The sequence below is a fragment of the Grampus griseus genome, assembly GCF_964374135.1.
Source record: "Grampus griseus genome assembly, chromosome: 2".
NCBI lineage: Eukaryota > Metazoa > Chordata > Mammalia > Artiodactyla > Delphinidae > Grampus > Grampus griseus.
This window is the reverse complement of record NC_139018.1, coordinates 172554782-172567433: the sequence shown is the minus strand read 5'-3', so window position 1 is coordinate 172567433 and position 12652 is coordinate 172554782. Positions and strand designations below refer to the sequence as shown.

Below are 12652 nucleotides of genomic sequence, written 5' to 3'. Positions count from 1 at the left end.
ACCCCAACACCGACGCCCTTTCTCATATTCCAGGCCACCTCTCAACTATGGACTTTGAACTTGGTCCGTGCTTGAGTCAAATACAGGGGACAAACTTGATTTATATAAGTTATACACAAAATATAAAATATTCGTTGAGAGGCAGTATAGCATAGGGGGTTAAAAACAGCTTGTCTGGGTTTGAATCCCAGCTCTATCACTTACCAGCTGTGTGTCCGTGGGCAAGTCACTTAACTTCTATGTGCTTCAGTTTCCTCATCTCTAAAGTGAGGATGATAATAATAATTTCTAGCTGTAGCACTGTGTGAGGACTCAATGAGCTGACCAATGTAAAACGCTCAGAGCGGTGCCTGGTCTATGGTACGTATCCTTCACTCACCATCATTATCGCATACACTGTGTGCGTTAGCTCTCCGAGGGAAGAACCAGAACTTACTCTCCGGCGTGGGGGGTCCCAGCTTCGCTTGTTGGTCCTGGGGCCGCTGGCAAGAGCAGCTCAGCAACTGCTGGATGATCCCTGGACTCATTTGCTTAAAGTCCTCCTTAGAAATGGCTGAAAGCTTGTTCTGTAGAAATATCTCCACGAATTGTCCAGCAGAGAAGCAAGTCTGTAGGAGGAAGAAAATACACTGTTACCATCCTCAGCACTGAACCAAATTCCCCATCGACTGCCATTCTTGAGGAGTCAGAACGAAGTGGAAGGGTTCAAGTCTACCCTTCCACATGAAGCCATTACTATGTGTGTCTCCCTGAAGCCTTCTGTCCATAAATAATCCCCCAGGATTATCTTTCATCTCTGATTGAAGCAGCTGTATCTCACTTTCATTCTGAGTATTATATAGTAGGAGTTTTGCACACTTTTTTCTTTCCTGAAGAGATGCACCGTGTTTTACAATGTGTTGGACAGTGTTCTAACCAGCAGCCTAAGGAAACCTTGAGGGGGGATGGCTTTGTATTATTAACAAAGCTAAAACTTCACAGGATAAAAGGAGCTCTGAGGTAATGAGGTCATCGTCTTTAATATTCTCTGATTCAGCAAGCCTTTGTAGGCAACATGCATTTTCAAAAGCAATAAAAGTTAAGGCAATATTTTAAAAAGTGAATATGCTGTATCAACTCGCTGGTGTGTAAACACTGAACGATATGGCTACCTCTGTCCCTTGACAGCCTCCCACCACAAAAACAGTTGAAATCACTGTTATTGCCTACTGATTTCACTAATTTTTATCTAGATCTTTGTGATTTTTTTCATATCGTATAGGGATATCTATGAGATAAGAAGTAGAAACAGACAACAAATGAAACGGGTCTCTAAAACTTGCCTCAAAGCATCTGTCCATTTCAGAAGTGTTAAGGGCTGACATTTTGTGCATCAAAACTTACACTGAAAAGTTTTCATATGTGGATGAGAAGGGTGTATAGTTTCGCTAGCACAAATGAGTGTCTTCTACTGAAATAAGACCCCAATGCGAGATCAGTGTGATCTTTAGTTACAGTAAGGTATCTTTAAAAAAGTCAGGGATGTATACAAGGATCGTCTGATCTGCCATGCTGTAGAAAGTAGGGATTTTAAACAAAGGCACATGGCTAATCAGAAAATCATGACGACACATTTGCTGGATTCTCCCACACAAAAATCCTTCGGGATGATTCCAAGGGTTAAAAAGCTTTATCTTGATTGGGAGATGTTTGGTTGCATGGAACAGGACCTACTCAAACCAGCAGACACCAAGGGGAGGATGCATGAAGCTTACAGAGGATGTCTGAGATGGGAAGGACAGCCACATTTCAAGAGGAACTGAACCGGAAGCTGGAAAATTAGAACCAATGACTTTCCTCTGTCTCTTTGGGGCTTAGTATTTTCTTCTTTCTGTTTCCCTCTGCAGACACCTACTTCCTTTCAAAATCTGGTCTTCTCTCTTTAATAAACACATGGCCATATAAGCCCTGACCCTAAGGTGACCTTTCCATCCAAGAACCCAAGATTGGATTGAGTCTGCAAATCCTGACAGATCTGATTGGCTCAGCAAAGCTATAGATGGGTTTTCTTGGTCAAATACCCGTTTGATTCCATCAATTTTGCCCCCGAGACAGGAGGTGGGACCATGCTCTTCAAACACGGCTTCTGGACCCAGCACTGTGGGTGAGAAAGCCATTTCTCAGAAAGGGATTGGGCAAGAACTCCAAAAGTTTTCTACTGCAAGAAGCAGCAGCAGAAAGCTAAACCTGTGATTTTTTTCCCTTTATCAAAATAACTTACACCAAAGACAACAGTCTCTTTTGTATCATTTATTAATCATGGAATAGAATTACTTCATCATTAAAAATACTGGCAACAATAAAGGGAAACTAACAACAAGTTTCTGATAATGAATCCTTCGTAATAAACATTCTCATTGAAAAATGCCTGCCTGGGAAGTAAGAGAGTGGAAAGATAAACATGAAAAGAATGCCATGCATCTTCCCGCAGTTCACTGTCAAGGAACTGAATAGTTTCTAGTTTTAGAATACCTTCTCATAGAGTAAGGCTATTCTATTATAAGCGTCTATGCCCTTGATATTTACTTGCTGTTCCTGTACTATTTAGGTTATTGTTGCATTACATTTCTTCTGAAATCACTAACACAAATGTCCTTAAAGGGGATTCATTATATCCTATAAAATTTTGGTAGACAAAATGTTTTTAATGAAGAAGAAAACAGAATGGAAATTTAGATTATCCCGTCAATAACCTTTGAAATAGCTTTATTCCTTCACATAAAACTTCCACATACTTGTACACTTGTGTGGACATCATCAGATTCCTGTGGAAACTTTACAAACACATTCTCAAGTGTTGCTTCTGGAACTTTAGTTTTGAGAATCCCTTGAAGGGCTTGTTAAAAGACAGGGTGATGAACTCCACAATTGCAGGGTATAATTCAGTAGCTTCTGGGGTGGGACCTGAGAATTTCCATTTCCAACAAGGTCCCAGGTGCTGCTGTTACAGCTGGTGCAGGGACAACACTTTGAGGACCACCGGCCTAAACAATATAGGCAGGATCTCCAGATCTAGCCTCTTACCTTAGGGTCCCCTCAAAAGTCACAAAGAAAGTGACATGTTGGAACAGAGAAGAATTGAGAAAGAGGTTGTTTTGTTTATCTTGCAGAGTCAGCACAGAAAATGATTATTACTGTTCTTAGAAGATGCATGCCTTAAGTAGGTCACCCCTACATTTTGAGAAATAACCTTCATTCTTTATGCAAAGAGGGTCTCCATCAGACAAATGGGTTCCCTTCTAAGAGCTGGCCCTGAAGAAACATTTAAAGAGACTTCACAAATAAGGATTGATATAGGCATCAACTCCTGTTACCTTCAGTTGAATACACTAAGTGTGAGTTTGAAAGAATCAGCTTTAATTGATGCGTCTGATATCTGGTCTAATTAATAGAAATTCACTTTTTAAAATATATCGTAGCAAAAATATGTGATAATGCCCGATCATTCATAACTTACAGGAACGACCTTCACTATCGTTAGAAATATTTAAGGAATTTTGCCCTTTTAAAATACAGATTGTGCTTAATAGGAATATTAACTCATCCAAGATATAAATAACAAAAATAGTTTTATTTCTTTAAATCAACATTTCTCAAACAGCATAGTTGTTCAGAGCATAGAATATGCCGTCAGACAACCTATGTATATACCTCAGTTTCTGTGAACTTAAGCAACTACGTATTAGCCCCATGCCTCAATTTCCTAATCTGTAGGATGCAATCATATAACCTAACTTCATACAGCTGTTGTAATAATTACATGAAGAATGCAGGTGAAATTGTGCAGTGTCCAATACATAGTATTAATTTCCTCATTAAATGTAAGCCATGATCATGGAATATCAATTTTTCAAGATGTCAAATAATAAGGGCAGGGAAGGTTTCTATGTGTAACAGAGTCTGAAAAATGCTCGATCCAATAAGATTAAAGAATTTTATTTACTAAAGGACCTCCCCAGACACATTAATATGCTTCAGTGCAATATGCACCTTCAGTATTTCCCAGTCAGATTTGACCATAGCACCGCTTTTCAAGAATTATCTAGGTAGACTAGTGAATGTCCTTTGGAACACAACTTTAGGAAATAAGAATATGAACATGTTTATAGGCTCACATATCACCTTTTCTCAAAAACCTTCTCAGTGCTACCTACTATACAAATATTTCTCTGTTGCTCACAATCCAAAGTAATCTCTTCATAATCGAATCTAACTTTAAAGTGTTCATTCATCATTGTAAGTTTTTGTATAATGTCTATATCCTCCCACTACCCTGTCAGCGCCATAGGAGCCGTGCCTATTTGTGTTCAATTATCTATCCCTGTTGCCCATGACGGTGACTAGCATATAGCAAATGCTCACAGGTTTGCTGAATTAATTATTCATGCATTCCGTATGGACCCAGTGGAGGAAAGAGTAATATATATCATTCTCCTAAATATCTTGACCTCAAGTTTATGTCTATAGAGACCCACTTGTAAAAAGAAAAAACCCTGCCCACACTGTGGAAATAGAATATTTTTACATTTAAGGAAATCTACATTATCCTTTAACTTTTCAACAACTCTTAGAGAATGTTCACAGCTACTTCCTTTGACAACAGCAAATGATGGTACAAGAGGAATAATGACAATACCTGATCCCAGGAAACTGGACTGTCATCTGATTCTGGGTCCTCGGGTACAGATAGATTAGGGTAGGCCCAATCATGGACTGTTAGGTTGTTTTGTTTCCTTTGAAGTTGATGGATTCTATCTTTTCTGTTACAGGTATTTTTAGTCCAGAGAGTGTTGAGGAGTTGGTCTAGTTCTAGAAATTTCATACAAAATCTGGTGTCACATAAAGACAGGCCAGTTTCAGAATAATCACAATTTCACACGGCCGCAGCATAGATATTTACTAAGTAAATTTCTAAGTTCTAATGAAAAGCCAAGGTTTTACTCTGAACAAGAATAGAGAGCATTTAGGGACTTCCCTGGTGGTCCAGTGGTTAAGACTCTGTGCTTCCAATACAGAGGGTACAGGTTCAATCCCTGGTCAGGGAACTAAGATCCCACATGCTGCACAGCATGGCCAAAAAAAAAAAAAAGAATAAAGAGTATTTATACTTCACACGGTAATGATTCTCTCACAAGATCTTGAGATCTTAGGGCTGAACCGTGATGAAATGAGCAATTCCAAAAATGGAGTGCCTTCTAGTAAGTCACCTAATTCTTTTTCTAGGTGTTCCCTATAAAAATGTAAACAAAAGATGAAACTGATTTAATCCTTAGAAAATTTATTCCCTTTAGGCACTATACATCCTTAGTAGATTAACTATAACTTTAATGTAAAGTCAATCTAAACTTTTTCCTCTTCAGTGTTTAATGCAGGAAAGAAACAGGAATTGAAAAGCAGCTGAGATTACTGGGACAAAAGAGACTTTGTTTTCTAATGCTACTGTGGTATGGGTGTCAGTTTACAGACTGCAGTTTAGTTTCCCTTGGTACAGTTGTAGCCTTAAAAATGACTGATACAGAGAACAATTGAATATTATGGTGAATTTCTTGGGATTTATTCATCTTTCTACTTCTGAAAAAAATACCTCTGGTGTTTTCCTAAATGTTACCATCAGTAGTAGGAGAACTGCAAATTAGAATTACTACAATATTTTATTTTAAATGGCCAGTTTCAACAACAACAAAAAAAAAAAAGAGAGAGAAAGAGAGAAAGAGAGACCTGCAAAGAAATGGAAAAGTGTGACTCAGAGTCAGGGAAAAAAGCAGTCAATAAATATGTATCTGAGTATTCCCAGATGTTGGATTTACCAGATGAAGAGTTCAAAGCAGTCATTATAAGTATGTTCAAGGAACTAAAGAGAATAATATTTGAGAAATTAAAGGAAAGTATGACAATAATAAATTAACAAATAGCAATTTTCAATCAGGAGATCAAAACTATATAAAAGTCTAAATGGAAATTCTGGAATAGAAGAACAGAATAAATGAAGTAAAAAATTCACTAGAGGAGCGCAACAGATGGTCGAAGAGATGGTAGAAGAAAGAACTGCTGAATATGGGGATAAATTAATAGAAATAATCTAATCTGAAGAACAAAGAGAGAAAGAAAGAACAAGTCTCAGAGACCTGTGGGAAACAGCAAATATACTGACCCATATGTAGTGGCAGTCACTTGGAGAGAAGAAAGAGAAAGAAGTAGAAAAATACTGGAGAAAATAATGGCTAAAAACTTTCTGAATTTGATGTAAAGCCTTAATCTACAATGTTCAAAAAATTCATCAGAGGGAATTCCCTGGTGGTCCAGTGGCTAGGACTCCACGCTCTCACTGCCAAGGTCCCAGGTTGGGGAAATAATATGGGGCATGGTCAAAAAACAAACAAACAAAACAAAACAAAAAGAAGCTCATCAGACAGCAAGTAGGATAAATATAAAAGATCCAAACCCAGACATAGTCAAACAGTTGAAAGTCAAAGACAAAGATGTATCTTGAAAGCAGTGATGGAAAAATGACTCATCACATACCAGGGAGCATTGATACAATCAATAGCTGACTTCCCATCTGAAAAACAGAGGCCAGAAAGTAGTGGAATGAGATGTTCAAAATGCTGAAAGAAAGAACTATCAATTAAGGATTTAATATCCAGCAAAACAACCCTTCAAAAATGAAGGTGAGGAAGCAACCTAGGTGTCCATCGACAGATGAATGGATAAAGAAGATGTGGCACATGTATACAATGGAACATTACTCAGCCATAAAAAGAAATTAAATTATTTGTAGTGAGGTGGATGGACCTAGAGTCTGTCATACGGAGTGAAGTAAGTCAGAAAGAGAAAAACAAATACTATATGCTAACACATATATATGGAATCTTAAAAAAAAAAAAAGGTTCTGAAGAACCTAGGGGCAGGACAGGAATAAAGATGCAGATGTAGAGAACAGACTTGAGGACACGGGGAGGGGGAAGGGTAAGCTAGGACAAAGTGAGAGAGTTGCATGGACATATATACACTACCAAATGTAAAATAGATAGCTAGTGGGAAGCTGCTGCATAGCACAGGGAGATCAGCTCAGTGCTTTGTGACCACCTAGAGGGGTGGGATAGGGAGGGTGGGAGGGAGACACAAGAGGGAGGGGATATGGGGATTTATGTATACATATAGCTGATTCACTTTGTTATACAGCAGAAACTAACACACCACTGTAAAGCAATTATACTCCAATAAAGATGTTAAAAAATAATATAAATAATAAATGAATTTAAAAAATGAAGGTGAAATAAAATTATTCTCAGATAAACAGTGAATGGAGAATTAATTGGTACCAGAACTGTCTTACAAGAAACACTAGATGAAGTTATTTAAGCTGAAAAGAAATGATCTGAATGGTAAGTCAAGTCCACAGGAAGAAATAAAGAGTACTAGAAATGTAAATATGTGGGTTAATATAAAAGACTATAAATATATTTCTTTATCATTGCTCTCTCAACTCAATGAGGAAACAAACTTTTCTTTCAAAGTCTAAAATATGATAAGGGTACAGACCATTCTCAAAATATTTACCATTATATCGGGGTTATTAAGCAATGTAATTAGATGACAAAGAAAAGACACACACGAATTGAAAAAGAAGAGGCAAAACTGTCTGAAAACTCTAAAAAATTAGGGCAAAATAAAATAAAAGATTTAATCATGGAACAGGTTATAAAATTAATCTAAAAAAAATCACTAACCTTCACACAGACAAACACCAGTTAGAAGCTGTAATGAAAGAGAGGACCCCAGGTAAGAGAGCCAAAAGAAAAGTTAAATGCCTAGGTATAAATGTACCAGGAAACGTCTAAAACCTATGTGAGGGAAATAATAAAACACTCCACAAAAGCACACATGTAGATATGCACAAATAGAAACACTATGGGATATAAAAATGCAACATCTTATAAATATCATTTCTAAGTTATTTTATAATTATTTTGCAATTATAATAAAATTATCACAGGGTTATTTTTTCCCAGAGCTTGACAGTTAGGTGATATTTGTTAGGAAGAGTGAACAAGCCAGGAAGACCCTGAAAAGAAGAGCAATGAAGAAGGCTAGCTCTATCAGAAATTAAAATATACTATAAAGCCACTATAAGTAAAACAGTACAGTGCTGGCACATGGATAGACAAGTGGGCCAATAGAACAGAATGGAAAACAGAAATAGACCTGATTGCATTTATCATTTTATTATATAAAAGAAGCATCTCAAACCAGTGGAGGAAATAATTTCCACTGCATTTTAAATAAAAGGTATAAAGAAAACTGCATAGTCGTATAGAGAAAATAAACTGGATCTAATCCTCACAACATGCACCAGAATTAATCCTAAATGGATCAGAAATGCAAGCATACAAGTACTAGAAGAAAACACGAGTAACTTCTTCTATAACCTGGGAATGTGGGAAACTTTCTCAACTCTAACTCAAAATCCAAAAGCAATAAGAGAAGTTTGATTAATTGGTTTATATAAAGATAAAAAATATTTGGAGAAACAATTATCCCAGCTTAGTCAGAAAAGGTACAAGAGGAACCTGGAATATTTTATACTGGAGAGCAAGGGAGATATAAAATGTGTTAAGGGTTTTGACAAAAGGACTTACAGCCACCTTGAATAAGATTCCACTTGTCAAAGAGGGAACGATCTGAGTATCAAAAGGATAATAATGACAATAGATTGAGAGATAAGAAATCATAATGATATAAAAAGAAAAGCTCATTGTTCCTTGAGGATGCAAGGAAACTATGTTATTATTTTGTAAAGTGGTAAATTAAAGAATCAAGAGTTTATCCTTACTTTCCTTTAAGAACCTCAATAAAATGAAATTGCGGTGAGGGAAATATTTTCCACTATAGAATTATTACACTGAAACACGAAGAAGAACTGAGAGAATCAGAAGATCACCACTGTGTAAGCCCCAAACAACTGATCAATCTAGGCAATGACCATCAATAGCTTATAACTTCTCAGAAAGAGACAACCAGATGTTATGTGCTGCCGATGGAAGATACCAATGATCAGACTGTAGCCCCAAATAAATAAACAACCTAAAACTAATCAAACCTCTACATATAAAAATCAATATACATGAAACACGTTGCATAGAAACACATGTAAGGGACTTCCCTGGTGGTGCAGTGGTTAAGAATCTGCCTGCCAATGCAGGGGACACGGGTTCGAGCCCTGGTCTGGGAAGATCCCACATGCCATGGAACAACTAAGCCTGTGCACCACAACTACTGAGCCTGCGCTCTAGAGCCCACGAGCCACAACTACTGAGCCTGTGGCAACAACTACTGAAGCCCGCCCGCCACAACTACTGAACCCGCGTGCCTAAAGTCCATGCTCCTCAACAAGAGAAGCCACCAAAATGAGAAGCCCACGCACGGCAACGAAGAGTAGCCCCCGCTCACTGCAGCTAGAGAAAGCCCACGCGCAGCAACGAAGACCCAGGGCAGCCAAAAATAAATTAATTAATTAATTTAAAAAAAAGAAACACATGTAAAATGAGTAGGAATGCAATCAGCAAAATCCAGATGGGATAAATGATCCCTTTTTGTTTTTTTCAACAAAAAAATTGCAACAAAATAGAATGGAGGGGAAGGGCATGGTGCCTATCAAAAGTAAAACGTCAGAGACATACCAACAATTCACATTTTATGGACCTTATTTACATCCTGGTTCAATAAAAACTAAAAATATTTTTTAAAAAGCAGAAAAATGTGAACATGGAGGAAATTTTTATGATATTAAAGGAATCATTCGGGTTTTTTAGCAGTGATATTTGTAATAGATGCTTTTAAAAAAATCCTCCTCTTGGGCTTCCCTGGTGGCCCAGTGGTTGGGAGTCCGCCTGCCGATGCAGGGGACACGGGTTCGTGCCCCGGCCCGGGAAGATCCCACATGCCACAGAGTGGCTGGGCCCATGAGCCATGGCCGCTGAGCCTGCGTGTCCGGAGCCTGTGCTCCGCAACGGGAGAGGCCACGACAGTGAGAGGCCCACGTACCGCAAAAAAAAAAAAAAAAATCCTCCTCTTTTAGAGATTCATACAGAAATATGTACAGGTTGATCGCTTCAAAATAATCAAGTGATTGGGAGAGGATGCAGGCAAATATAAGATTATCCAATTGCTGTTAATTGTTAAGGCTGGGGACTGTGTACAGGGGGGTACACTATTTTATTGTTTCTACTTTTGTTTATGTTTAACAATCTCTATAATAAAAACATTTAAAAAAAATCAAAATACCATACTTTTTCCCCCTCTACCCCAAAATACAATTAGTATCAGTAGAGCCCTAGCTCAGAGGCAGTTGTTAGAAAAAAATGCCTTGGGGCCTCTGGAATAAGCATCTAATTGCACTGGGACGGGACGGAATTCTGACTTCTCAAATGCAAACGTGGCCGCTTTGTGCCCAAGTGGGTGATACTGAACACCTCTCACAAACAATTATTTTAGTTTTTTTATCCTGGGTCCATGATGGTCAATATCTAGACAACTTGCCTTGATCTTACAGTACAGCTTGCCTCTAACTGTATTCTGTATTCCGGTCTGATGGCTCGTCCTATTTCAGGTGGCATACATTTTTACTTGAAAAGGGAAATCATTCCATTCCTTCGGTTGATATGCAAACTGTCCTGCTAAAACTCAATCACTCAAAATCTGAATTTAGCAATTCCTGTTTGCTACATCAAAATCATTCTCAGCGTAGCATGCTTTTTCCCGGCCTATTTCCTAGTGATGACATCTAGGTAACACGATTGAATTATACTTCAATTTTCATCTTAATAAAGATTTCTTTCTCTCATTTCTTAAAGCAAATACAGATGAATTGCAGAAAAACACACCTGTCATTCGGTGGGTTAGACAAACAAGTCAGAGAAAGTCCTGCATGGAATTGTATGACTCCTAGCTCTTGATCCCTTTCAGAGTTAGAAGATTTATCTAGATCATGAGGGTGTTGCTGCTACCTTGGAAAATTTGTATTTCTCTTCTATGTTGTGACTTCCCAAGAGGAAGAATGTGACCTTGGTGTGTGTGCAAAGCAGGGCATTCCGATGCAGATGAAAAAATAAGTCATTTCACTCTCAATGTCTTGTCAAGTACAAAGAAACGCGTGAAACACACATTCTGATTCCTTTCATGATGTCTTATTTTACCTCAGATCCCTCCAACACTGGCTGTCACGAATGTAGCCAGGATGCGTATTTCACAGTACGTTTATTTAACATTAAATGACTTACTTTTATGGTTCCAAGCAAACTGCTACCAAGCCTCTTGCACCCTTTAGAATACTATTTTATCCTTCTACGTGATACTCTGTGCCCCCGGGCCCAGCACTTTGTACCAAACGGGAAAGTGTTCAGTTAGTCCTAGTAGCAGATCATAAAAGTCTCTCCCTTTGGCTCTCCATCCACAATTTCATCATCCCTGCTCAAACGAGCTGAGTGCTTTTTTTTTTTTTTTTGTGGTACGCGGGCCTCTCACTGTTGTGGCCTCTCCTGTTGCGGAGCACAGGCTCCGGACGCGCAGGCTCAGCGGCCATGGCTCACGGGCCCAGCTGCTCCGCGGCATGTGGGATCTTCCCAGACCGGGGCACGAACCCGTGTCCCCTGCATCGGCAGGCGGACTCTCAACCACTGCGCCACCAGGGAAGCCCTGAGTGCACATTTTTGCCTTATCACCACATACATATCATAGCATGTCTGCCCTGAAAAGGCCCCCTGGGCTGTCTCACTACATGCTGAGATTAAAAGGGTCTTTAAAACATACCTGGACAAATTCAGTCGTCGCAACGATTCCGCTTTTGTTTTTGGCAGTTTATATTTAGTAGGTGTGACTGGGAAGCGAAATTCATGAAAAGCATCCTTACCTGATAGATGGAGCGTATTTGTACTATTCAAGGAACTGAAAATATATTCTGTAAAATAGTCTGGGGACGGCAAGTTTCTTTGTCCCAGACAAACACCTTGGAGAGACAAAGCAATGATTGTCTCCGCCAACTGAGGAAGTGTATTTTCATCGGCACCATCACTGCTTGAGATACCAGATTTTTTCTGCAGCACTTTGGTTTCCATACACTGAAATCAGACACAAAGTAAAAAGAAAATGTTAACTTCTGAAATTATTCTGATTAGAACATCTCTAGGATTTCCCCAAAAGACAAGGAATCATTCTTCTAAAAGAGGAGTGGATTGTTTGTGGGAATGTGCCTACCATCATTCTCTAGTCTCAGATAGAACTCTATCTGGAAAATACTTGTTTCTTTGATCTTCCATGACACTGAATTTTCTAACTCCCATCCCATTGATTCTTATTTATCTAATCTTTCTCATTGTCCTACTGTAGAGCACAGGGAACTATATTCAATATCCTATGATAAAACATAATGGAAAAGAATATGAAAAAAAATACACACATATATATATGTATAACTGACTCATGTTGCTGTACAGCAGAAATTAACACCACGTTGTAAATCAACTACACTTCAATTAAATTTAAAAAATAAATTTCCCCTTAAGGCCCCAAAGAAACCACTGAATATTATAAACAAGAGAATGTACAATAAGGTAGG

General features: G+C 38.4%; 1 protein-coding gene across 3 annotated transcripts in view; it reads right to left on the bottom strand.

The window, feature by feature from the left end:
- Window positions 1-12652, bottom strand: part of SLC39A12 (solute carrier family 39 member 12) — a gene marked incomplete at both ends in the record, with an annotated part of 67063 nt that overhangs the window by 41430 nt on the left and 12981 nt on the right. For all 3 annotated transcript variants that reach the window (XM_082649610.1, XM_082649611.1, XM_082649612.1), the window contains 3 exons: window positions 437-608; window positions 4676-4848; window positions 11948-12155. In XM_082649610.1, the coding sequence (XP_082505736.1) occupies window positions 437-608; window positions 4676-4848; window positions 11948-12155 (553 nt within the window). The remainder of the gene's footprint in view (window positions 1-436; window positions 609-4675; window positions 4849-11947; window positions 12156-12652) is intronic.